We start from the raw sequence: 27,224 nt of genomic DNA on the forward strand, positions 1-27,224 counted from the left end.
TATGGAGAACTTGACTGTTTCTGCATACTGGGGTCTTGAATTGCATAAATTGGTTCGTAGTTAAAAGCCGAGACTCTTGTGGATTCAATGGGCCCAGCTGTATTCCAGTGGGAGGATGTAAGTCCTCATAGTGAGAGCATTTTTAACGTTTTTGACTTTCTGTATAAAATGAGCTGTTGTGACCTTTAGGATAATCACTACAAACTAGAGATTCTGGATAAACTCTGGATTTAACGATATACACAGGTGGGTTTAACTGTTGGCGACCACGGCCATTTTAAATGTCTCACTGTGAGTTGAGCTTGTTGTGTCTTTTGTGGAAACCAGTCTTTCCACATTTGGACTAATATGTGTTTTTTTAATATATATATTTTTAAACATTTTCTAAATATATAAATAAATAAATGAATAAAAACAAATAAGTTAATGAATAAATGCTGAAATAAATGTAAGAATACATGTACAAATAAATAAAAGCACAAATAAATGAATAAAATAAATGCATAAATAGTAAATCAATACATTTTTTCAATATGTTTGTGTACCTACATTTATGCTGAAATAAATGAATGAATAAATAAATGAATAAATAAATAAAAACATTTATTAATTAAAAAAATGTCAATATTTTTGTTCACCTTCATTTATTTATGTCTATATTTCTGTGTCCATGTGTAAATGAGGTAGAAGGTCTCATTTATATGTGTATTTATTTATTTATTCATTCATTTCAGCTTTTATTTATTTATTTTTGTATTCATTTATTTATTCCTGCATTTAGTTATTGAATCCTGTATTTATTTAGACATTTATTTATGTATTAATTAATTTATTTATTTATTTAGTGATATGTTTAGTCCTTCACCAGCCATTAGGGGGCGCTTGGATCACTTTTCACGGCAACTGTAGAAATTTGACCCTTAATAAAAGATACATCAATTCATTCATATAAAATAGTTTTTTTAAAATCATAATTATAATCACATTGTTTGTCGATGTAGTGGCTTCAGTAAAAAAAATGTAATAATTTAAAATATATTAAAATACCTAATTTTACAAACAAGGGAACTACAGATGAATTTAAGTTAGTAGGCGCAGTATGGGGAAGTGTTTTCAATATCATTCCACATATTAAATAATATAAAAGCTGTGGAGGAGTCTTAATAAATAAATACATTCATAAATAGATATTTTAATAAATAATTCAAGAATAAATATTTAAATAAATACATTCATAAATAAATAAATGCATAGATAAAAAAATAAAAACGCAAATGCATAAATAAATGATTGAATAAATGCTGAAATAAATGCATGAATACATCTATAAATAGATAAATAGAAGCATAGATAAATGAATAAAAGCATAAATTAAATAATAAACAAGCACGTTACATTTTTTTCAATATTTTTGTTCACCTACATTTATGCTGAAATAAATGAAAGAATAAATACATTTATGAATACATGTATAAATAAATAAAAGCATAAATAAAGAAATAAATAAATAATAAATCAATACTTTTTAATATTTTTTCAATAATTTTGTTCACCCATATTTATTTACCTCTATATATTTTTTGTGTCCATGTGTAAAATAGGTAGGAGGTCCCATTTATTCATGCATTTCTTTATTTTTTCATTTATTTATGTCTGCATTTATTATTTATACTCATGTATTTATTTAGACATTCATTTATGCATGTATTTATTTAATCCTGTATTTATTTAGACATTTATTTATTTAATCCTGTATTTAGTTAGACATTTATTTATACATGTATTCATTTATTTAGCGAGTCATGTTTAGTCTTCCATATACATCACCTAGTTTCCTATAAGCAGATTCGACAAATCCTTTCAAATAAATTAATTTGACCATTAAAAAAATAAAAACGCTTCAATTTATCAATAAAAATGTTTTATTTCAATTATATTCACTGTTAGTCGACGTAGTGGCTTTGGTTATTTTTTAACTTTTATTTTTTAAGTAACCCCGCTTGAAGAAAGTGCCGCTCAGAAATCGTAGGCTGCATTCGCACACACTGATGGAGAACAGGCGAGGCTCTCAGGTTGGTTGCGCCGCGATGGCCGCTCTCTCAACAATATAGTGGATTTTAAAAGCGAAAACAATGTCTTTTGCCGCTCGGAGAGCCGCGTTGTTGTCTTGACTAACTACCGGAATGGTCGCGGCATCGTTTTAGCTCGTCAGTTTTCCCCTTTTACTGTTAAGGGGACTCAGTGTTTGTCTTGTTCGTCTCCCCGGGGCCTTGGATGTTAGCGGCGGGCTGCTACTCTCGGATGAGCGGGCTGTAGCTCCCGTTGCTAAAGCGAGAAAGTAATATAACATTTGTGAGTATTATCTAACGCAAGAGCTAGCTAATATGTTGCTCATGTAAAACAATTAGTCACCCGGTTCGTTATGCGTTCAACGTGAAGTCTGTTGTGACGTTTAAAAAACCCATTTTATGTACATTTTTGTTTTGGTGCAGCTTAGCATGATGCTAACTGAACTAACTGGTCAGTGACGTAACGCTGGTCATTGTTGTGACAGCGCGCAGCATCTTAGAGAGGTCTTTATTGTTGTCATAATGCTGCTTTATTTAATGTGTCCTCTGCGTTGATTATTAATAACAGACAGAGGGTTGGAAAAGTTAATGTTTTGCTAACTGATGTGACGCAGCTCATCGTTAGCTTACAGTGTGTCCACTGCACAGTGGTTAAATATACTTTGGGCTGTTATTACCACAGCATTTCACTTCAGTATAAAAGATAAAAGAAGAGAATCCTTTATTAGTCACCACATTGGGGAGATGTTCAGTGTGACAGCAGCAAAAGAACCCAGTGCAAATAACAAAAGCATCAATAACAAATGCAAAATATACTCATAAACAGTAAAAAAATAACACAAAATTAACATTTTAAAAATGCCAAAACTAATATAAAAAACCGGTAAAGTGATTGCAAAACACAAAAAGTTAAATAAAACAGACTGGTCAACAGTGTGAGTGTTAAGCGAGAGCAGTGCTGATTGTTAAGTAAATATCTTTATTTCGCAGATTATCTCTTAAAGCTTTGCTCCTCGCGGTGGTGGTGGTGGTTCTGACCCGGTTTTGTCTCCCAAAACCCATCCCACCCACCCTGCCAAACACCTTTCACTCTGCTGCCGTTCTGGGAGGCGAGACAGGTCATTGAAGACCCGCACCTGTAGACTCATTAACAGTTTCTACCCTTGTGCCATTTAAAGAACCAAACTCAAATTGATAACACTTGGTGCAACACAACACAATTCGGAGCGCAGTATAAAAAATGTGTCTGCTGGAATGTGCAATATATATATTATCTATTAATGTATTTTATTCACTGATCAGATATGAGATTTAATGGTTGTGTTTTAAATCTTTTTATACTGTCCCTTTATTGTATAACACTGAATGAGATGTTATTACAATAAAAACGTATTCTGCTCGTTTGCTATTCTGAACGGTGGCAGCTGCTGCATTGTGTGTAATCATGTTTTTTTCTTTTTGACTCTCAGCTGTAGGATGGATCCAGACGGTGGGGCAGATTCACAAAAAGCTGTCAGTTTGCAGTGGAAGAGCTACAAACTCGTCCAGGACCCAGCCATTCGGCGGGTTGCACAGAAAATCTACAGATATGATGGAGTGCATTTCAGTGTGCCAGTGAGTTGATTTCCATGTTTTTACTCTCTATAAATTGCTTTTACAAGTGTAGATCTGATCCGTATGATTTAAGATAAAACTTTATTTATCAAGAGTTGTGCAGCAGTTGCAGTACGGAGCACTAAACAATTGTACAGTCAAGTCACTCCAAATATAAACCTGCCAAAAAGCAAACAGTTATTGGTGAGGGAGTGGTGCAATCCAAACAGAGCTGAAAGGAGGCTGGAGCCATCTCTGTCTCTGCATGATGCATTGTAGAGTTTGATGACCACTAAAAGAAAGTAATTTCCTAATTTTAATTTTCCCAGGACTCCGGATTTCCTCCCGTGGGGGATCTGCGGGACCCTAGACCCCGGAGACTATGGTCCAGGTATACAGAACTGTCCCTGCCAGTGCCAAAGTTGAAGGTGAGAATACCTGGTCAACATTCATGTCACACATCTCAGCAGCTTCATCTATTAGGTTGAAAAGTTATTCACCCTGATTTTGTCATTTTTCTCCACAGCTTGATGAGTTCTATGTGGGTCCCATACCTCTCAAGGAGGTGACCTTTGCTAGGCTCAATGACAACATCAAAGAGCCCTTCTTGGCAGAAATGTGTGCCAAGTTTGGTGAGGTGGAGGAGATGGAGATCCTGTTTCACCCAAAGACCAGGAAGCACTTGGGCCTGGCCAGGGTGTTATTTACCAGCACCAGAGGAGCCAAGGACACAGTCAAGCATCTGCACAACACTTCTGTCATGGGCAACATCATTCACGCTCAACTCGATATAAAAGGTAAGCTAAAGTGCCTCATCTGTTGTAAAATGCAAGTTATCAGAGTGGTATTTTAGACAATGCTGGGTGAACTTTATAGCAATATTTGTACAGCGGCGAAAACCAGGCCAGTAGAAACATGTAGCATATTTATGTAGTGCACGTTGAATTACAAAGTGCAGTTATCCCCAAAGCTGCACAACCATCGAAGTTTTTCATTTTAATAATTAAAAAAGTTTTTACTCAGTACCCAGATCTGTATACACGTTGTTTTATATAGTAATACACATAGCAGGGTGTCCGCGGGGTCATAAAACTATTAAACCTTTTTAAACCCAGTTTTGCAAGGTATTAAATTAAGAGGTTGTACGCTAAAGTTTGCCTTAATTAAATCATTGTGTGGTGGGATTCTGTGTAGTTAATTTATTGAATCCTCTGAGATTTGACGACATCTGAAAAGGACAACCTTTAGCGCGCTCGCCCACTAACCCACTGACTGACTGCTGTTTGATAGTGTTACTCAAAGATCCCTTTACACACGGGTGTCAAGCTAACTAGCTATGTGCTATCTCACAATCATGAATAGTAAATATAACTTCTGGTGTTACTGCTTAGATCTAGAAGTGGCGATTGGGCTTCAGATGTCTGGAAAGGGTCTTAAAATGTATTAAATGTAAACTCAGGATTCCTGCATAAGGAAAGACAATCATAATAAATATGCCTGCTTTTAAGATCATTCAAGAAAGAGCTTCTGAGAAGATACTGAATATTTCTTTGCAATTCCTGTATCTGCGCCTTTGATCCAACTTTTATCAAAAGTCACTTGTCTCTTGCCACAACTTCCCACAAATATTAACTGAAATCTGCAGAAAACGTTTGCGATTTCCTACTAACTTGCAAAAAAACGTACATTTTCTAGTTCTTTGTGGACACAGTTTAACCTAATGGAGTTTGTCTCGAAAACATCATTATAAGAAGGTTTTTGTCTGCGGTAAGCTCATTTCACAGCCTGTATTTATTTTTCTGTGGTTTGTGTTTGTTTACTCAGGCCAGCAGAGGCAGAAGTATTATGACCTGATAGTAAACGGGTCGTACACTCCTCAGACTGTGCCCCTGGGAGGCAAGGCTTTGACAGACAGGCTCCAGCCTCAGCCCCCGCCAGCACAGCCACAACCGCAGCCTGACACGGTATTTTCGCAGCACAAATGTCACTTCATTTCCTTAATGATCATCCAAAGTTGATCCAGTTCCAAATTGTAATATATATATATTTTTTTTCGGACACAGTCAACAGAAATCAGGCGGAGGCTCTCCAGTGAGCTTGCGGTTTTGGCAGCAGGGGTCCAGGCCCTCACATCAGGGAGCGCCACCCCTTGCTCTGGGGATACTGGTTTCAGTGATCAGCGCCTGGACACAGCCTCCCCTTCCATGTCGGGCCCCTTCACACCAGGCTCCACTGCTTCATCTCAGGGTGGTGGAGGAGGAACACCGTACAGCTCCAGATCTGGGACTCCTTTCTCACAGGACTCGGGCTTCACTGGCGGCAGGTTAGTAGTTGATATTTGGCATAAAGGGAGTGTGACATGACATGTTTTACCATTGCCTTAGTGTTGTCATTATCATTCAGGTCCCTCAATCAAGACTGAGACACTCAACATGGTTACTCATATGTTATTAAATCATAGAGACCTCAAGAAATCCTTTCACAAATAGCAAAAATGTATTACAGTATTACTACAGTGTAAATGTAGCTTTACGTCTTCGTACCTTTTCTACAAATCTTTACACAACTGATTATCCTTTTGTTGTATTCAAATAGAATTGGCAGGAATAGCTCCTGGGTTCAGCACTTATGCTGCATGGACTTCATGTTTGGGCAGTGCACCAATGTTTGCCACCATTACATTCTAAGTATTCTAACATGATTATGTTCTCGTAGAAGATTACTTACAGTATCACGGCTGGTTGGGCTGGGTGTCATTGCTAAAATCTTCTATTCTGCGTATTTTCTCATCTTATTGAGAACTTTAGTGCAAGAATGAACATAACGGCTTCAAGTGAGATACATTTACACTGACTTTTGACATGCATTCACACAAATACAGAGGATTAAAACAGTTAATGTGCCTGTTATTATCAATTTAGACAACATAAATGTGTATCACGATAACTCAATGTATGATTTCAAAATCATATCAATCCATTGAAAGACGATAAATGATCATAGTGAATTAACGCCCAGCACTACTGCCAGATCAACATAAAATGCTAAAAGACAACATTAAGTGATCATTCTGCAACTGGCAGTGGTTGCACAGGTAGTCAGTGGCAATCGTGCTCAGGTCCACAAAACAATAATTTTAAGTGACTTCATTAATGTTTTGCAGGCATACTGGCTACAACACTGGCACTTCGGGCAGCGGCTACCCTCCCCAGGACATGTTACCTTCCTCCTCCTCATCTTCTGCAGTCTCGTCTACTGTCGGTGGATACAAAGTGTCTCGCTACTCGGAGGATGCACAGGAACCTTCAGCGTATCACAGAGGTCGCCCTATGTACCCGCCTACTGCATCGTACCGTCCCAACGAGCCGCCGTGCTACCCCCCATACCCCAATGCTGGAGGGCCTGGGCCACACATGGCGCACCACTCCTCAATGCCTCCGCCACCTCTTGCCGCCCAATATGATCAGCCCCCAATGTCAGACAGGGACCGTGACAGAGACTCAGGTGGGCGCTACGGGGCAGCGGGGATTGGCTCCAGAAGGTCATCTTACCATCACCAGCAAGACACAAACTCTTCCACAAAGTACCATTCACATCACTCCCATCACCACTCAGACCGCAGGGATGACAGGGGGTACCGGCGAGACAGCCTGGGCTCCCGATCAGGTGACCACAGCCACCAGAGACACCGCAACCACCACCATTCTCACAACCACCATGGCAGCAGCAGCCGCAGGAGGAGCAGCCATGACCGGGACAGGGACCGAGATCGAGATAGAGACAGAGATAGGGACAGAGACAGAGACAGTGACTACTCCAACAGTTCTGACCCTAGATACAATTCCAACTCCTACCGCTCGTCCTCTAACAGCCTGTCTCCTCCCCCCTCATCATATTCTGCGTTCTCCTCATCCAAAGAGCCTGCCCCGGCCCCTCCTCAGGGATTGGACACTTCCACCCGTTTAGGGGGGACGAGCCTTGCGGAGAGGGGCTCTCTGCCTTCCACTGGTGCTGACAAAGACTACCACACTGGCCACCACAGTGCTGTACCTCCGCCCCCACCACCTCCACCGCCACCCCCCCTCCCTCCAGCCTCAGTCATAGCAGCAGCTGTAGCTGAGACACTTGGGACGCTGGATAGTCCAGCCCATGAAGAGCAGTGGACAAAGCCCAAACGCCGTCCCAGCACTCCACCAGCACCGCCGAAGACGCCTCCGCCTTCCTCCCCGCCTCACACCTCCATCGCTTCCTCTTCAACCTCCCCTTCCTCTACCTCCCTCCCGCACCATCTCCCTTCCTCCTCCAGCTCCCCACCGCCCCCTCAACGTGACTCCTCTTCCCCAGAGCCAGACTCCACCAACGAGAGTTTACCGTTCGTGTACCACAGCAGCAGCCTCGACTCTCGTATCGAGATGCTCCTCAAGGAACAAAAGGCTAAGTTTTCTTTCCTCGCCTCTGATGAGGAAGACGATGAAGATAGGAAAGAGGAGAAGCAGAGGGGCGTACATGGGGATGGAGGAGAGCGAAGAGGAGGTTCAGGTGATGTAACAGGAGAGCATTCAAGTGGTAATCAGGTGGGAGATAATGGGGAGAAAGACCACAGGAGGAAAGGGGAAAGAGACAGAGATGGCCACAGAGGAAGGAAACGGGGAAAGGGGGGAGAAGGGAGGAAGAGTACCACTGTACTTCCAGCAACCATACCATCCTCTTCCACCTACTCTTCCCACATCCTGCCCCCAGAGGAACCCCAGCCCCAGGTTGGTCTCACTGGGACTGGAGCATTGCAGGAGGACTCTTCACAGACTGGATCTGCTGACACACAGAGCAGGACAGGAGCACACACACCACCTTACAACGGACAGAGCCAGGTGAGATCAGTAGCACGTAATGAAGCGTAGAGGCTCAGACTGTTGGCTCTCAAATACTGACAAATAAAAGTTGCATAGTTTGCACTTTGCTGCCAAGCGGTGCTGCACAATGTTGATGTTTAAGTAGAATACAGGCAGATTATTATATATTGCGGTGAAGCTGTAACAACCCAAAAAGAAGAAACCGTCAAAAATGTTCATGTATGATTAATATGAAAAGAAAATCTTGTAAATTAAAAATGTCTTGATTATTAAATATATATATATGCTAGGGCCCGGCCGATACAGTTTTTTTGAGACTGATCTGAGACTGAACTATTTTAGAGGGGAAAACTTCACAGAATTTTGATTGAGCACCTTTATTGCACTGATTTGATTCGGCAAAGGTAGTCAGAATGCTGCTTGCATTTACAAATAAGTTCATCAAATGATATTTAACATTATTATACATTGTATGCATTACATTATAAACTTCTAGAAATTAACACAGAAAAAAACAAGAAAAAATGAATAGCTAAATATGCATCATGTTCAGTATCAGTCAATTGTGACCATTTAATTAAAGGAATAAAATTAAAAACGCTATGTGAAACCATTTCTATATCACCACAATCATCATTTTCAGCATTATATGTTTTGTAAAAGAGGTTTTCATATCGAAAAACATACGACGATACCGCTAGAAACCGATATGTCTGTGATAATCTGGTTCTAACACATACAAAAGAAGATGCAAAGAAATAACTCTTTGGTGGAAAGGAAGAAAAAGAGAGGATTGATGAAATATCCTGGGAACAATCTAAGCGTAATGACTGTTTTTTTAATTTTTATTGTAGTTTGACTTTTTGTTAGTTTCTGTGGTTATCGCATTAATATGCTCAGTACACTCCCTGGTTTTGAGTTGTCTTCGCAGCCCCACTTTTGAAAGCCAACTTAAAACTGTAAACTGTTTTCTTTCAGTCCTCCCCTCGTTCATCGGGGGAAGACATGGAGATCTCAGACGAGGAGGAGGAAGAGACTACCATAACAACGGTGACCACCCACCAACCCTCAATCACCTCCGGCTCCTCGCCCTCTTCGTCCCAGGCCGCCATGCCATCGCAAACAACGGACCCTTCATCTTCGCCCCAACCCATCACTGACTCTGCACAGCACTTTGGCAGCTCCATGCACCCTCCCATACCTTCCTATCCTCCACATCTGCCTCCTCCACCTCCCCCTGGTTACTCCCTCCAGCCCCCACCTCCCCCTGGTATCCCTCCCTTACCCCACATGGAGCTGCACCCTGAGTATCCTCCACCCATGCCCCTTCACATGTATGACTATGCCACATCCATGGAGCTGATGAACCAGTACAGCGGTGGAGCGCCTATGTCTTTCCAAATGCAGACCCACATGCTGAGTCGCCTGCACCAACTGCGCATGTCGTCATCCAACGGCACCCCAGGTCCCGGTGAGGCAGCCACCGCAGACTACGCCTCCTACCATCTCCACTCTATGCCGCCACCGCACACACACCACGCCTACATGGACCAAGAAGGGAGCGGGGCGGGCGGTCATTACGACCAGGACCACCGCTACATGCCCACACACATGCCCTACCCTTACCCTGACCCACACAGCACTCAGATACCACCCCCTCCACACCATGGCATCCCGCCTCCCCATACTGGCTGGCCGCCACACGTCTTACCACCACACTACGCCTCCTACATGCCCCCACCTGGCTATGGCACCATGCTGCCTGGGGAAGAAGAGTACAGTGCTTCAGGACAGGAGATACCCATGTTGGCTGAAAATCCCCATGAAGCCACAGTGCAGATGGCCCTGGCCACTCTGATCCAAGAAATGAAAAACATCATGCAGAGGGACCTGAACCGCAAAATGGTGGAGAATGTTGCCTTTGCAACTTTTGACGAATGGTGGGAGAGGAAAGAGACCAAGGCCAAGGTAAGGAATCCTAACCATGCTGGTGTTGTCTTAGTTTTTAACTTGCTATTTAGTTTTTTTGTCAGAAATATTGCTTTATCCACTTGTTTGTACTTTTTTTTTGGGGGGGGGGGGGGTTGTTTCATTAAAATCGGACTAAATCTCTTTTTAAAAAATCCTTTGTTTCAAGCCGATTGTATTTTGAGATTAAAAACTACCACTAAGTTGTCCTTAAACGCAATGTTGCCACAATGTTTCACCCTTTTTCAGTTTATATCGATAACCTTACATATCTAGCTGCTCGTTCAGCCTGGCAGTCTGTGAAAAACTTTCCTGACTGTTGCAGCTGCAGTCCAGAGTAGAATAGTATATAACAGAAGGCAGACGGGCAAAACGAAAATCCTCATTTTGAATCTTATTTTGATGCAAAGATTTGTTAATTAGCAGGAACGGAGCACAACGTGAAAGTGAAACCAATGCTCTGGTAATTTAATTGCGGAAAAAAGGTTTTGGTACAATATTTGTCTTTTAGGAGATGCACTGTGAATAAGGACCAGTCTTATTTTGAAGATCAGTACATTACCAGGAACTTCAGCACAGCATGGGAGTGAAAGCAATGTGATTTGTGTCAAATCCTTTTGGCCATAGTCTTGAAGCACTACTACGTTTACCATTTGATAGCAGTTTGACCACATTGATGAGGAATTAATCAGCTTCACATACTGTGAGATGGAAATGGGGAATGCATACAAATTGTAATTGTGACTATTTTCCTCCTCTAGCCTTTCCAGACGATGGTTAGAGGAGTGTCTGCTTTACGGGATGATGAGAAAAAAGAGGAAAAGGTCAACCGCCCTCGGGAGCCTCTTACGTCTCTTGTGGATTGGGCAAAGAGCGGGGGCATGGAGGGATTGTCTCTCCGAGGTGCACTACGACTTCCTTCCTTCAAGGTAAAAGCACCACACTGTTTATCCATCTTCGACAGCTCACGATGTGATTTGATAAATTAAAACATCTACTTCTACACCTCTGTTCATTTTTTACAGTTACAGAGAAACCTATCCATCACCATCACTACTTCCCCTCAGTTATTTATTTTGCAGTTTATAGGTTCAGTGTTTATCCTACACACAATATAATATTAAAAAGTATGTTTTCTTTCGTGTGTAAAGACCTGAAAACAAGAGTAGTTTTTGTTAGAATGGGCCGTTTATATCTTCTGAAGTTCTCCTACACGCTTGGCACACTGGGGAAGTTTCAGTTTGTTGCATTTTTCAACCTCACCGCTAGATGCCACTAAATCCACACTGGTACTTTAAAAGAAGACATTACCTGACACTACTGGTCTCAGTTTAAAATTGTAGATACTTTTAGTCCTAATTACTGCAGGAATCCTTATATATAAGCATAGATCATAATGGATTTTTGTCAAGTACAAAATCCTGGAAAAACAGCTGTTTGGTATTGTCAGATTTTGTTGTGTGAGCTTATGCTAGTTGTCAAAATAACATCTTAACAAAATAATATCTTCAGTTGTGTTTAATTGATTTTAAAAAAATGTACTGTTGGTGTTCGATTGTTCAGGTGAAAAGGAAAGAACCTCAGGAGTTCGAACAGGCAGACATGAAAAGGCCGCGACCCTCGACGCCACCAGACGAGGATGACGAAGGTTTGTTCAGCTGGTACTGAACATTTTTAAAAGTAAGGCTGGATTGATATGCCTGCTGCATATGACTCTTACACGGATGTCTTGTTTCCAGCTGCAGAGGGGAGAACGCCGGAGGCAACCAGACGTGGAGCTGAAAGGGACAACAAGAGGAGGAAAAAGAGGCCAAGAAATCGTAAACCATGGGAGCTCGGCAGTGAGGGAGAGGAAACGTCTGATGGCTCCTCGACTGAAAAGGTGTGTTTTTAATTCAGTCTTTTTTGAAAGACAAAATACAAGACCACATACACACACGTTTGGTGAATAAATGAGTCATTTGGAAACAAATTTATATCAGTTTTATTCATCAGATGGCAGACTGAGCATTACTTACAAAAAATACGAGTGTTTTGTCGCAGACTTGTGACTTGGTGTTGTAATAACACCTTTGACAACAGGTGTGTTCCTCACTCTTGATACTAGATGGCAATATTTCAGTGTGATCTTTAAATGTGTAACTACAACCTTTTTTATGTGTAGGAGGATGGAGAGGAAAGCGAAAAGGAGTCTGATGGTAAATCACAACCCATAATCTTAATACCATGTCTTTATTTCTGTTTACTCTCAGCCAAGGCAGTAATGATAACAAATGTCTGTTCTTTTTAGATGATGCCCTTAGTGTCGACAGTGACGATGAGAGCCTCTCCTCGTCCTCTGAGGGCTCATCCTCTTCGGCATCCTCATCCTCATCTTCCTCTGAAGATGAGGATGAAGAGGAAGGAGAGAGGGTCGAGAGCGAAGGGCCAGACACCATGGATGAGTCGACCATGGACAGCACAGCCGAGAAAGATGGCAGGTATGAAGTTCGAGATTCTGTGTTAAATCCATGCTATCTTTGGAGCATTGCTTCTCTCTCACAATTACATTACAAATAAATGCTCTTTTCATCATGTCATCATTGTCCTAAATTCTTTCTTCTGTTTTTCTCAGGGAAAATAACGCAGCTGCTGTTTCAAAGGCAGAAGTCAAAACAGGTCAGTCAGAAGTCTTCGTCAACATCCACAAAGGTTAGGGCTGGACCCGAATATTTGACAGTTTGGATGCTGGATGGTGGGGAGGGCCTCAGCAGTAACTTGTTGCTCCCTCTAACAGTATTAGCCGTTTCTGTCTCAACAATGTAAGGCTTAAAAAACATGCATGCAGGCTAGAATTTCAAGTTCACAGGCAGCTCATTTTTTTAAATTCCACTGAAACACTGCAGCTCTGTGCCGTCCATGATGTTTCTCCGTTACCGGCTGAGTTATAAACTAGCAGTCTGATGTTGTTGAGGTCAAATATTCGCTGTTGATTAGTACCGTAGATCCAAAGCTCAAAAAATGGTATTTGGGGCAGCCCTATAAAGGAAGATCTTGATTAAAAAGAGGTCTACCTTCACAGCTACTTTACAGCTTTAAAAAACAGTGCAATAATGTGAAAAGCTATGATAAGTGTTTTCGTTAAGTTTGGATCAGTTTTTAAAAACTCTCATATTTTCTCTCAGGTGATGTCAAGGACAGCAGGGCAGATACAACAACAGGACCAACCAAGCGTCCTCCATCGCCCCCTTACCCGCGTCCTTCGTCCCCTATTGTTCTTGTGCCCCCTCTCAAGAAACGCAGGAAGACTGTCTCGTTCTCCACAGGCGAAAACGACGGCAAAATGCCCACTGCACCGCTATCCCCCTCCCCCTCACAACTGTCAGGCGAATCTCCCCTCCTTTCCCCTGGACGGCCCCCAGACTCCCCCATCACTGCATCCCCATCCCCCTCTTCTCGTCCCAGCCAGGGCATCCAACTGCTCCCCTTTGCCTCCAAACCGGGGGAAGGCAATGCCCTCATCGTACCTGGACGAACCCAAGATCCCGACGAGTCCAAAAAGGGACCACCTGTTTCCCCTCAGACCACCCCTGTCAAATTCCCTGGAAAACGAGGTGCAGGCAAAGACTGCCCCAAATCTCCCATCCCTCCTGTTATGGTGTGCCGCACTGTGCAGAACCTGCCTTTGGACCACGCCTCTATGTGCAGAATGGCCTTCGAGGAGGCCCCTCCTCCGCCTCCCGTCAACAAGCGGTCCAGAGGCAGGCCTCGGACAACCAGCTTGTCTGCTTCTTCCTGTCACTCCCTCAGAGAGGAGGATGAGGAGGAAAGTGAGCAGAGGTTGAGACTCAGAGAGCAGCTCGGGGCATCGAGCCTCTTGCAGCTGGCCTCGGCTTCAGCCACTGACCTCTCTGTGTTGGCTGACGTAGCCCTGAAAATGGACCCTGACGCTGGGGACTCAGAGGAGACAGAGACATCTGATGAGGCAGAAGAGCAGAAGATGGAAGAGGCTCTCTTCTCCTCAGAGTCACTGGCCCTCGTTCTTAGCCCAGAGGGTGTGATTGTCCTTATGGAGCACAACTACTCCAAACCCCCTGTTATCTCAGTTCCATCTGGTACAAAAAGGACTTCCTCCAAACAGGACTCCTCTGTCTTGCTCCCAGCAGACCTTAACACTATTTCTGGGGTGCTTGAAGCGCCAGAGGAGGTCATTGGAGAGGCGCTGCCCTCCAGAGGAGATACAGGAGAATACTTGGGAGTGCTTTGTGAGGCTGAGGATGCGGGCCAGGCTGCAACTCTACCTCCATCGTCAAAGAAGAAGGTCATGATAGGCAAAGGTTTTGAGCCTGAAATGGACAAGAGCAAATATAGGAGAAGAAAAGACAAAGAAAACCTTGAGCTTCCTCTCACAAAAAAACAGAAGGAGCAACCGGGCAAGAAACAGAGGAAACGGAAACTAGAGGTGCGTGGGACTTCTGCTTTGTTCCTGTTTGTGGATGTCTTAATCATAAACAGTGTGTCATAGGACACAGAAGCAATGTGACTCACCTGTAAGTCAAAGTTTAGGTTTCCGGAACGATGGCACATTATTTTTTGGTAATGTCATCAGGTTCTTCCCCAGGAAGGAATGACAGGCACAAAGTCTCCCGACTATATTATATTATAATCAATGAGAATGCCAACACGCTGCACACTACAATAGATTTAGATGTGATAAAAAAGTAGCTGTTTCTAAACTGGCAAGAGATTTGTATTGCCAGCATTGTATTTGTGATGGATTCTGGACAGAGGATGTTTTTAGGAGCAGACATAGATGTGGCCCTGTGCTCCTCTTTACAATAACGCTAATCAGACGCTGCCTCAGTGTTTTATATAAATGTGTTCAGTTGGCGTTTATCAACTTGCTTGTGTCAGCCTGATGCCCGGCCAACAGCACCCGTTTACACTTCTGTACGGGGCAGTGAGTTTTTCCTCACACATGTCAGACTTATCGTGACTGATCGAGCTATTTGCTTCTTACTGGAAAAACACTTAGACAAACTCATTTCTGTTTTGTAGCGTGCTTTTTCAATTCATAAACGCTAGATCCTGTATGCATATATTTTGCTGCATCTGTCAAAATGTGAATACCTCGGTTAGCAAAGCTGTTGGTCCTGAATATTTATGTGGACCAGATGACTGAAACTGTCCAATAGATACGTCACCTGTCATGTGATCTGTGTGACTTCATGAGTACAGGATGTTAAGGTTTAAATGTTAGAACAAAATAGAAACAAAAAGACCATTATAGATGATTCATTTAAATTGTGTCTGAACCACAGAAGTCCGGCTACACTGGTTTAACATTCTGGGGAAAAATCGCTGTGGCACAGTGGTCTTGGGCAGAGCTAAACGTGCAGTGCTTTTGTAAAGCAAATAGCAGAAAGGGCCTGACTCTGGCACGTGGCTCATGCAGTTATCAGGCTTTATCTCAACACTCTACATCCGGTTAGCCAGACCACAGAAAGAGAGCTGCATATGTAAACACAGCGTCACTGCTTGTTCATAGTTTAGTTTATTCACAGTTCATTGGGAGTAACATGCCTCTTCCTCTCTGCAGGACTCTGAAGAAGATGTGGACGTGGAGGAGCTTGAATCTGGGGAGCTGTCCAGCTCAGACACAGAGGACGAGGGGCTTGAAGACGTGAGGAAGAGTGAGCGCCTCTTTCTGCAGGAGGCAGGGATATCATCCTCCCAGCGCTGGCCAAAACCCGTCCCAGCACCCGAGCTACCAGGAATTAAGTTCGACAACCGCAGTGAGTTTGAGCAGATGACCATCCTGTATGACATCTGGAACTCCGGTCTGGACGGCGAAGATTTGAGTTTGCTGAGGAAGACTTATGAGAAGCTGCTACAGGACAACCAGAGCTCTGACTGGCTCAATGATACTCACTGGGTCAACCACACAAATATCCTTATCAATGACTTCTACATTCACTTCTATCAATAATGTTTTTTTTAAATGTGTTATTTCTTTATGTCACTGTGTGGTTCCCGCTATTGTCCTTGACCTTTTGGCTGCACTTACCAACTTGCCAAACCCTCGGCGTAGTAAGAAGAAGAATGCAAGTGGACAGCTTCGTGAGCATCTGACCGGTTCTGCCAGAAGTGAGGGCTACTACGCCATCAGCCGCAAGGAGAAGGACTGCTATCTGGACCTGGACCTGCCTGAGCAGGTCATACAGGAGATGGAGAATGTCGACATCTCGGTAAGCATATTCATTCTCTGAATCTGTGTGATTCTGCAGTGTTAGTTAGCATATTTATTTTCTTCACCGCCACTCTGTTCCTGCTGGAGGAATCTGTTTGTTTTACAGTGATGGACTTGAATCTTAGTTTAAAACAATGTGTCTGTTTTAGGTCTGTTGTTCTTACATTATCAAACTAGCAATTGAGAAATACTGAAGATACAAGGGGTGAAGTGGGTAAACGAGACCATATTTCTATTTTTTTTTATAGGCTTTTTGGGGGGTTTTGGTTTTGTTTTGTCCATAAGGGGGAAGAAAAACATCAATATTTCTAATGTTCTCTCTATTTTTTCTCTGCAAGAGTCACGTTTTTGTTCCATCCGGAATTGAATATAATTAACAACATCAAGTGTTACTCGGCCTGTTCATACCTGATGATGGTGCATCCTCAAATGGTCCATTTTCACCTCCACATCTCATTCACACCAACCCCCACACTCCACATTTTAGCCTCGTAGGGCGCATTCACACTTGGCCGTGCTTTATTGCCCCCCCTCCCTCTTCCCCTGCCGCCCAGTCCCGCCTGCACTCACATTACATGAAATGCTCTGAGCCTAGCTCAAATGCTTCTTGTTTATACATCATCACCCCTCGGAGGTTTAGTCTGTGACTGTTTTTGAACGTTTCATCCGACAAAATCTGCAGTAAACACTCCACCTCTGCATCAGAACACCACAAACCGTTCGGCGGCATCTTTTTCAATGTCCGTCGGGGGGAACAGTCTCATATAAATAGACATCAGGACCGCCATCAATGATTGCGCTCGTACATGTGCGCACACTGGTGCCTGTACATGTACATCCGTGCTTCACAAAAGCCCACCTCTGGGCGAGGAACAGTTGTGGTCACACTTTCGAACGAGCGAGACTTTAGCCATGAAGCGTGCTTGGGCACGGTACAAATGCTTCCATTAGGGGAAAGATGAGGCAGAATCCTGCATGCACACAACCTTACAACATTTGTTTCCAGCATATGTTTGTTTTGCAGCTCATGTTTCTTTTTTTTTATGGTTTTGGTTTTGCATCCCTAGAAACTAGAGCAGAGGACTTTTTAAACATTGCAAGAACAGTCTTAAGTATAAAGGAAAGCTTGAAAAGACTGCCCACTTTGTAAAGTTTGGTCAGTTCATTCCTTAAGAGGGAGTTTGCGTTCAGCATCAGGCTGGGATACTTAGGAGTCAGTTGTTGAGATAATGTTTATTCAGCGTTAATATTGGTCAACAAATGAAAACGCCACTGATGTGATTTTAAAATGTTTGACAACTGCTGTTTTAAGCACGTGGTTCCAGTTGACCATGGTGGGGTAAGAATTGTGTTGGCTCTGTAAACACACTTCAGGGGGGCCATCAGTTGGTGGAAATATTGTTGTTTTAGATGATAAATATGACGCTTGGTAATACCCCTTAGGAATTGAATTGGCAGGGAAGTAAGTGCAATCGAGCCACAGTTATTTGGCTCAGATTATCTGAACCACCCCAAAAATTCCAGTTAATGATAGGATTTGGAAAGGATAGAGATGGTCTTGTGGAAAAGTAATGCAACTTTTCAAAATGTCTCATCAGCACAAAGCTTCATAACGTTACCATTTGTGTTGTCAAGTCTAGAGGTTATGGACAATTAGAGGATGCAGAAACATATTCATAAATACTTCATATCTTCAGTCTGTATCACTCCAAACATTAAAGAAACATATAAAAGAAACATAGAATTACATATTAGAAGCTTCCAGAGTTTGAGATGGTTCAAACTAAAGATATAGTAGTTTATATATAGATTTACATTTGTTTTGTTATTAGTTAAAACATTAGGACACTATCTAGGGACTTTTAAGTTTTTGTTTTTTAATTAGCCTCAGATTAAATCCGGCTTTGTGAAGCACTCACTTTGTGCTGCATCCCTGCAAGAAAAGGCTCTACGAATAAACTGATTTCCATGAGAAGACGAAATGTGACACGTTTTTAAAAATCAAACTTGTTTTACTAGATAAGTACATTTTTAAAGGTTAGCAACTTGGCCTGGACTGATAAAGGCGTGTTCTGTGAGATAGATGGCAGACCGATGCTCTAGAAGTTATTTGAAGAACACTGCATGCTTTGTTTCTTCTCACAAAATAAATAATATGCTTCCCTGTTAATTAAACAGAACCCTTAGTAAAAAAACATTTGGTTTGGCTTCATAATAAACTGTGAGAGCCAAAATACAACCTCAACGTTTCCCGCCCGTCCCTCCAGCCAATGGATGTTGGTTACTGCCCGCACACTTTCACAATATCTTGCCACATCCTGAAAAGCTTCTGACATGTGCTCATACAATCCTCTTTATGTCATTTTGTTACCTTATTCTCTCCTTCTCTCTGCCACTCACACACACAGTTTCGGCCTCGCCAAATGTAGTCATTTTCAGCATTTCTGCTATTTTCAGCATGTAGTTATTCTTGGTTTCTGAAACTTAATATCTGTTTCTCTTGTACAGTGTTGGGAATTTATTTATATCACACCAGGAGTTAAAACCTCCATATGACACCAGAGTTTTGTCAGGGAAAGTAGGAACATTTGGACGTTCAACAGTTGCTGATATTTGTGGCGTCGGTGTGGTTTTAAGGGGAAAATCTGCATTTATAGTGTTGCGTTGCCATGCACCGCTCGGATTCCTCAGTAATGTGTTTTCCATTCTGCCTTTGTGTTGCTTCTCACTGTCACTAATGGAGAAAAAGCAACAACGGGGATTTTTAGTTATCCATGGCTTATTGTTCTGATATGACCTCAGTGTGTTTAGAGGTACAGTAACACTGACTCGGCACAAAGTTGCCCAGCACCTGACCCAGCAGGTACACAGTGATGTGGTTGGTGAGTGAACAGTGTAAATGTTTTCAAAGCACAGACATGGTGTTCTTCAGAAAGGATACACATGATATGTTTGGGGTGAACACTGTCTTATTAAATGACACTGCTGTTGTCCAGGCTATGAACTTTGAAGTGTGTTCAGTCATTAAAAAAATGCTGAACACACAAAAGCAAAAAAAAAAGATGCAGACAGTGTTTGCTTTGACAAGCTGTAATAATGTGTTATTGGTGTTTCTGGACTCCTGAGCTCACTCACTCACAAAACCATCTGCGACGTTGATGTTTTGAACAAATGGATGGTTTTAGGCATATGCACGCAAAATGCAAACACGATGTGTTATTAAAGCCATAATCTATTTGTCGTTATTGAAAAATGACACAACTTATTAAGGTTTATGAGGGTTATCAAGGATGTAGGATGATCTTTTATAACAGCTGTTGTAAGTAAGATTAATTAATTGCTTTTGGTTTCATCAGGGGAGTAATTTGGGAAAGAAAGATTTAAAATAACACGGCAGGAAATAGGGCAAAACAAAGCAGGTTTAGAACTAAAGACAGCCTATTTATTTAGAAATAATGTGCATGAGAAGCTTCGTCTGACAGTTGAATAATCGAGAGTAGTTACAACTTGTTGGTTGTGTAATGCTTCATCATGGACTGTGTGTAGTGATAAAGTGCTTGGGTTTATATTTAGTTTAGCATACTAAGTTGAAATAGAAGAGGAACTTCAGCCTGAGCCCTTTACTCCGTTTTATTTGCCTTCTCAGTGTTTCCAAATGAATCTAACCCACACTAACACGTCACATGGGGGTCAAAGAGTTTCTTTAGCTCAAGGTCATATAATGAAGTGAGATTGTGTCAGTGACCTCTTTGTCAAAGCCATTTGCTGTCTGTTTCCTGATAGGGAGTCAACCGGGTGCTATCAGAGAGACGTTCAGAGCAGCGCCGCCTCCTCACCGTCATCGGAGCCACAGCCGTCATGGACTCTGACTTGCTCAAACTCAACCAGCTTAAGGTATGGACAGTTACAGCCATGGTATCTCAAGTGCCCACTCTCACTATGAGATTATATATCGAGATTATATTATCACAAAGAAGCAAAACTTGGAAAAAGCCTATGACTTCCCAGCACGTAGCCCTGTGTATACCCAAGAGAAAATACTTAAAACAACAGTAAACTTCTACCCTTACTTATCTTAAGTACACATCACATGTTGTTGTATTACACATGTAGTTTAATGACCAGTTTGCTTACACATTAGAGCTATTTTTTGACAAACTAAAGAAGGACCCGGTGACCTGTATTTAAAGTATTTAAACTTTGTACACTTTTGAGTCATGGATGTAACAGTGAGGCTAGGAAGGCATTAATCCTTCAACGCCCGTTTCTCCTCTTTCAAGGCTGAACACATTACAGAGCTAACCCTGTTGAACTCACACACACAAATAGGAAATTAGTCTTGTAGCAGAACCACCCAAAGAAGGGTGGTGGCTGTTTTTCCCTGGAACTAGTCAGAATCTACTTAAAAACATGACCTAAAAGTGCACTTAAAGCAGCATTTCCTGCTTGCATATATCAGAAAAATAAGCCTGTGTTACAGTGAGTCTTTTCTCTCCTTGTGCAGTACCGCAAGAAGAGGCTTCGTTTCGGACGCAGCAGGATCCACGAGTGGGGCCTGTTCGCCATGGAGCCTATCGCTGCTGATGAGATGGTCATTGAGTATGTGGGTCAAAACATCAGACAGGTAATGCCTCCAGTTTTTGTCATTCTGTGTCAAACCCTTGATGATTTTATAGCAAAGATTTCCAGACATCCCAAGCAGTCAGTATGCTGTCTGAATTTTTTACCGTTTTATGCAGCGATGACACACACTCCCAGATACAAAATTAAGCAAAAATATGCATAATACATCTGCAGGCTTTCCATTAAAGGGGCTCCATTGTTACATTATTGGTGCATTGTGAATATAAAGCACTGTAAATATGACAGTCAGTGAGATGCACCTTTTTATATAACTGTATGTCTGTTTTAGTGTTAACATAGGATTGGTGAGCAAATGTTTACGTGTGTGTTTAGATGGTGGCTGACAATCGAGAGAAGCGGTACGCACAGCAGGGCATCGGGAGCAGCTACCTGTTCAGAGTGGACCACGACACAATTATCGATGCCACCAAGTGCGGCAACCTGGCACGATTCATCAACCACTGCTGCACTGTGAGTCTGAACACCCTCAGTCAACACTTGTCTATGGGCCAGTTGCATTAAAATGTACCTAGTCTTTGTCCTAAATATAGCTTTTAAGTCAGATTTGCTAGAGACGCTTCAATTTAACTGTTGTGTTAAGCCTCCATATGGGTGACTAATGTAAGACTGACTTAGGTAGTAGCCTGTCGTGCAATGCATTATGGGTGAAATAAGACACTTGGCAAAAGAGAAAAGATGGCGAATGCAACAAAGTGAGGCAAAAGTTCAATACTTTACACCCGCTGAAAACGAGGAATGTCAGGATTAACTGATTTTTCCATAAAGTCATTGTTTCATAATTGTAAGAATTAAAGAAGTTGGGATATCTGTCTTCTCGCAAGTCACGTCAGTCATTTATTCCTATGACAGGGTTCGTATGGGTGCTAGAAATCCTTGAAAACACCACACCAAAACATGTTTTTCAAGGATTTAAAAATGGTTTAAAAAAGGTTTAAAAATGCTTGGGATTTTGGATAAAGTGCTTGAAACTGCTGGAAATGTATGTTATATAGGACGGCATCTATAATATAACACAGAGAAAAGAAGATCTCCATATCAGAGACATTGAAAACATAATTTTCTGACATTTTTTCATGAAAAATAACTTTTGACAATAAACAGATGATCAAAATAGTTGATTATATTTCTATCAAGTGAGTTTTCCGTTCATTTGTTGTCCTTCTGTAGAAAGCTGTCTCAAAACATCATGTTGGTTGTTTATTGGACAATAACATCTAATTTAATATGACAAACAAGTGCAATCATAAGTATACTGAATACTGAGTATTTTACTGTCTACAGATGTGTAGTTTACTGGAAAAGTGTCAAAATTTATAGAGAGATACAGATTTATAGACGTCTCTTTTGCCAGAGGGCATTACGTTACGGCCTTGGTAGTTGTAATTCCATTGTTTGGCCACTCTGTTTGCAAACTTCCTGGGGGTCTGCCATCAGCCAACTGTTAGGCTAACTTTATGGTAGAATTAGCAAGCTAGCTAACTAGCTAACTATCCAGCCACTACAAGAGAAAAAAATCCATCCACACACTCTTGTCACAGCAGGGAAGGTTGGCTCATTTCCCTACCTCAAATGAAGTCTTAGCATTTATGCAACAGACTTGGATAGACGAGTCTAACCTGTCCACCTAAGGCCAGCCTAAGGCCAAGAATAGTCTTACACTAACTTTATGCAACTGTGCCTAGTTTTGACAGGCTATGACATGACTTCTTTTATATCTGGAGCTGTTGCTCACCAGCCTCTCTTTGCTTTGCTCCTCCAGCCAAACTGCTACGCTAAGGTTATCACCATAGAGTCCCAGAAGAAGATTGTGATCTACTCGAAGCAGGCCATCGCCGTCAATGAAGAGATCACCTACGACTACAAATTCCCGCTCGAGGAGAACAAGATTCCCTGCCTGTGTGGAACTGAGAACTGCCGTGGGACACTGAACTAGTGGACGCGCTTCTCTTCCTCACTTGCCAACGGACAGCCAGACCAGGACACACGCCCGGGTTCGCCCTCCTCAGAGTACCTCGAAACAAAGCCACCCTTCCGATTTCCCCAACTCACCGCCCGCCCGCGTCCTCACAATGGAAGCAAGAGTCACACACTCACACACACACTTGCACTTTTCATACACACTTTTCATTCACTTGGCAGGTTCACGAGCCAGTGTGTGAGCGGTCTGTGTCACCTGGCATGTGAATACTTTTGAGGGGGGGGTCTCTGCTTCAGCGTTAGCTCTTCTGTGGCAGTATTGTTTGACTCCGTGGGCTCCAGCCGAGAGGTTCCCTGCAGCCAGGCGTCAAAAGATCTTTCTGTTTCCATGCCAACATCCGTTTGAAGGAAGACAATTAAAACTGAAAGGCACACCAGTATTGTATGTCTACGTCAGCTCACATTACTCATCCTGGAGTACTCTTCCAGTGTCAAATCCCTCCCCGCACACACCGACCCACACAGATCCGCACACAGACGCACAGGAATATCTGACAAATTCAGGGTTTTTAAAAGCGCTCGCTGAGGGCGCACTTTTAAGATGACAAACTTCAATCAATTTGGTCTTCAGTTATGCAAGATTTCCAAGTGTGAAGGTTGTTTTGGAGCTTTTTTTTTTTTCTTTTAAATTTCATTTCATAGTATTATATAATAATATTACTATCGCTGTTATTAATGGTATTGTTATTTAGTTGCATTAGCTGTAAGTATCTTACAGTGAAATGAGCTTCAGTGTACCCACACATTGTCCTTGTGGCTCGTGATTCACCAGCCCCCGTAACCACAACCTTCGGTCTGGACGAGAGTACAGTCCGTATTGTTTTTAACCCACCGTGAAAATATGTCAGTTCGGTTGTAGCTAAAATTGTTTTATTTTTACATGGCTGCTGGATTTTTTGTCTGCAGGATCAGCACACCAGAGGAATGGCCTGTGTTTTGTTTCTCTCCCACAAAAAGTGAACAAAAAAGTCTTGTGACGAGAACTCGTTAAGTGTTTGTTTAGTAGGATCTCTCCATCTGTCTCCGTTTACGTCCATGAGAGCAAATATTGACGATTCCTAATCCTACAACTGGACTTTGAAAGCAGTCATTTCCACCCAATCCACGCAGGTCCTCGTAAAAATAATAATGTCTGTCTGTGTTTAACTTAGTCAGTCTGTGCTACACTTGTTTTTAAAAGGCACATTTAATTGATTTGGTCAGGTTAGTTTTGTTAAGTTTCTTTCCCCTCTGTTTTGTGGGCCTTTCCAGATGCTTTTGTGTGTATTTTATTCGAGTGTGGAGTCATTCGGCCCGTAAACAACATCCCTAACGTATCAGTTTAATGCAAACAAGTGTCCTGCTTATCATCCGTTTGCAGGGTCGATGGGTGGAAGGTATATATAGATACAACCACAGCGGGTTTGCGATAACGCCGCAGACAGCAGGACGCGTATGGCCCCCCCGTGTTGTCTCTGTTTTTCTTATGGCCGTGGCCGTCCAAAGTTTAACTTTCATTTTGAACTTTTAACTACCAGAAGACAAATTTTGTTTGTTTCCTTTCCCAAAACAGGAAAATGTGTAAGATATTTCTTGTTGCAACGAAAGCCTTTCTGTACAAAACCAACCCTCTTTACTACAGGATGAAAGGAAGAAAAAAAATAATCAAAGAAGTACGTGTAAATATTGTAGAGATGTTTGTTTCTCGTAGAAACACACTGATTTTGAGCTGTAAATATGTCGTTCCTTTTCCTCTCTCCATGAGGAGGAAACATGTACATACCTTCCATTCATTTATTTTTTATTGTTTTCCTTTTAATTTGATGATTATTTTAATATTATTTGCAATATTTCTCTTGTATTAATGCGTTGGACCCTTTATTAATGGTGCATTAAAATATTTTTTAAATAAATGAAAACCTCATGTTTTTCAATAACTTTGTGTCCTACTGTTCAGAGCACTGATGTTCTTCTGACTTATCAGTTATTCTAGTTAAAATGCTGAATATCAGCGTCCGTCTGAAGGATTCTCACTGCCAACGAGGTTTTATAACGTGGATATAAGGCAGCTGATAAAACGCAGCGTTCAACAGGAAGTTGCTTCTAAAGTGGTAAATGCTAAAAAGTCCCGTTTCCTTCTCGTCACGGTTCATGTCGGCTTCCACAATGCACCTGCAACTGTGATGTTTCCTGTTTAGAGAAACACGAGAGGAAGTGCTGAAATCTGACGAACAAATGTCACAAGTCACCAGATGACGACAGGAATGGGAGATCTGCTAAAACTCCCGGCCAAGATGGTGACACGAGTAAAAAAAAAAAAAAAAAAAAATATATATATATATATCTCCAGGCTAGAGCTGACCTGGAAACAGCAATTCACCTGTTTCTTGTTTATTTTTAAATAAATAAAACCAACATTCTCTGTTAGAAAAAGGGACTCGTATCAAATATAATGTGTAAATAAGTAACTGTAGATAAGGAAACAAACAACAATAACAAAAGAAATATACAGCACACAAGTAGAAATATTTTTTATTTTTTACAAGACTACCCTCTTTTTCAGGCGGATTTCCAAATATATATATATATATATATACACGGTACAATCGGGTTTATACTACATGTATTACTACATATAACAACACTGTTCTTAACATTTACTGGAAAATCTTCAAGGTAACTATATAATAAACACTCTAGATTCAGGAGAAGTAAAATGAACATTGTGAGTAAGAATAACAGTATTAGGTGTGAAATAAACAATATTTTGAGTAAAATGAACAATATTATGAATAAAATAAATAGTGAAAAGAGAGTAAAACGAACATCATGCGTAAGATTAACAGTTTTATGAGTAAAATGAAAAATATTGTGAGTAAAATTGACAGTTTTATGAGTGAAATGACAATTATTGAATTGTCCGGAGCTTGTCTTGCCTGTGTGTTGCAGCCAATATGGATCCTAATAAACCAAACTAAAGGGAGCTACGCAAAGTCTGATAAACTGATAAAAGTCCTTATCTGTTGACGCAGTGAGGTAAATTGCCCGTTGACCCGTCATCCTTGGATAATGGTGACGGCCTTGACAGTGAATCTGGCGCTCTTCACTGACCCATAAATCAGGATGTGTGTCAGCAAACCTGGGACACAGTCTTTCAAAACTCAAGGTTAATATCAGTCACTTGTAGAAAAAGTATATTTTGAGGGTAAATCTGTAGCCAATCATGCTTACGGACAGAAAATCCTAACACTGAACTGAACATCTGAGCCCTTCAAAGTATGCATGTCATTACAGACAAAACTGGGCCGGATTAAAGCTCCGACTGCACCGTTTTACACTGTATTTTTCATATCAGACAGTAGTTTTAAACTGTGACATGACAATAACACATGGATCTCGTTTCCATAAGATAATGAGAGTAAACTTAAAATTCTCCTCTTTGATAAAGCTCAGCAATGTTGTTTTTTTTAGGCTGATTTTGTTCTGCTTAATTATTCCGTTATAGACTTAGTTTGCCAGGGGATAATACTTTACCTGATACTCTGAGCTTCTCTCCTCTCTGTCTGTATCATTCATGTCTCATCAGTGCATGTTACTAACTCAACTTCTTCCCCGGAGTTGTTTGTGCTTTGTCGTCTCTCAGGTCTCTGCTGATCATGGTGGTGCCTGCTGCCGTGGTCCTGCATGATGCTTCCTGCTGCTATTATAATCTATCACCTTAGCTGTGCTTGTTTCTACTATTCTGCTGTATTAACTGCCATAACATATAAGTCATATTCACATTACTATAAATATTATTATAGTTACTGTTAGGCTTTGCTTGCATCTCTGGAAGTGTGTCTGTCTGTCTCTCTCTGTCCATCTGTCCGTCTTTTCTCTCTTTCTCTCTCCTTTTCTTCCTCCCTAACCGGTGCA

At 41.6% G+C, this 27,224-nt stretch overlaps 1 protein-coding gene across 2 annotated transcripts; it reads left to right on the forward strand.

Annotated features, from left to right (window-relative positions):
* Positions 1–3,545: 3,545 nt before the first annotated feature.
* setd1a (SET domain containing 1A, histone lysine methyltransferase) lies at positions 3,546–25,194 on the forward strand (the record flags this gene model as incomplete). 2 transcript variants are annotated; one of them, XM_083930953.1, is made up of 20 exons in its annotated part: positions 3,546–3,683; positions 3,992–4,090; positions 4,189–4,459; positions 5,487–5,626; positions 5,726–5,985; positions 6,826–8,530; positions 9,491–10,480; positions 11,242–11,409; positions 12,044–12,128; positions 12,220–12,362; positions 12,645–12,678; positions 12,771–12,960; positions 13,095–13,171; positions 13,645–14,921; positions 16,059–16,407; positions 16,523–16,707; positions 20,493–20,603; positions 21,214–21,333; positions 21,666–21,803; positions 23,113–25,194. In XM_083930953.1, the coding sequence occupies 20 exons, from the start codon at positions 3,546–3,548 to the stop codon at positions 23,284–23,286; spliced, it is 6,654 nt and encodes a 2,217-aa protein (XP_083787079.1). In that variant the 3' UTR covers positions 23,287–25,194. The 2 variants fall into 2 exon arrangements, with proteins under 2 accessions (XP_083787079.1, XP_083787080.1); XM_083930954.1 differs by having other exon boundaries at positions 13,095–13,138.
* Between the last annotated feature and the right edge of the window lie 2,030 nt (positions 25,195–27,224).

Source organism: Echiichthys vipera (assembly GCF_963691815.1).
Source record: "Echiichthys vipera genome assembly, chromosome: 17".
In the NCBI taxonomy this organism is placed as follows: Eukaryota; Metazoa; Chordata; class Actinopteri; order Perciformes; family Trachinidae; genus Echiichthys; species Echiichthys vipera.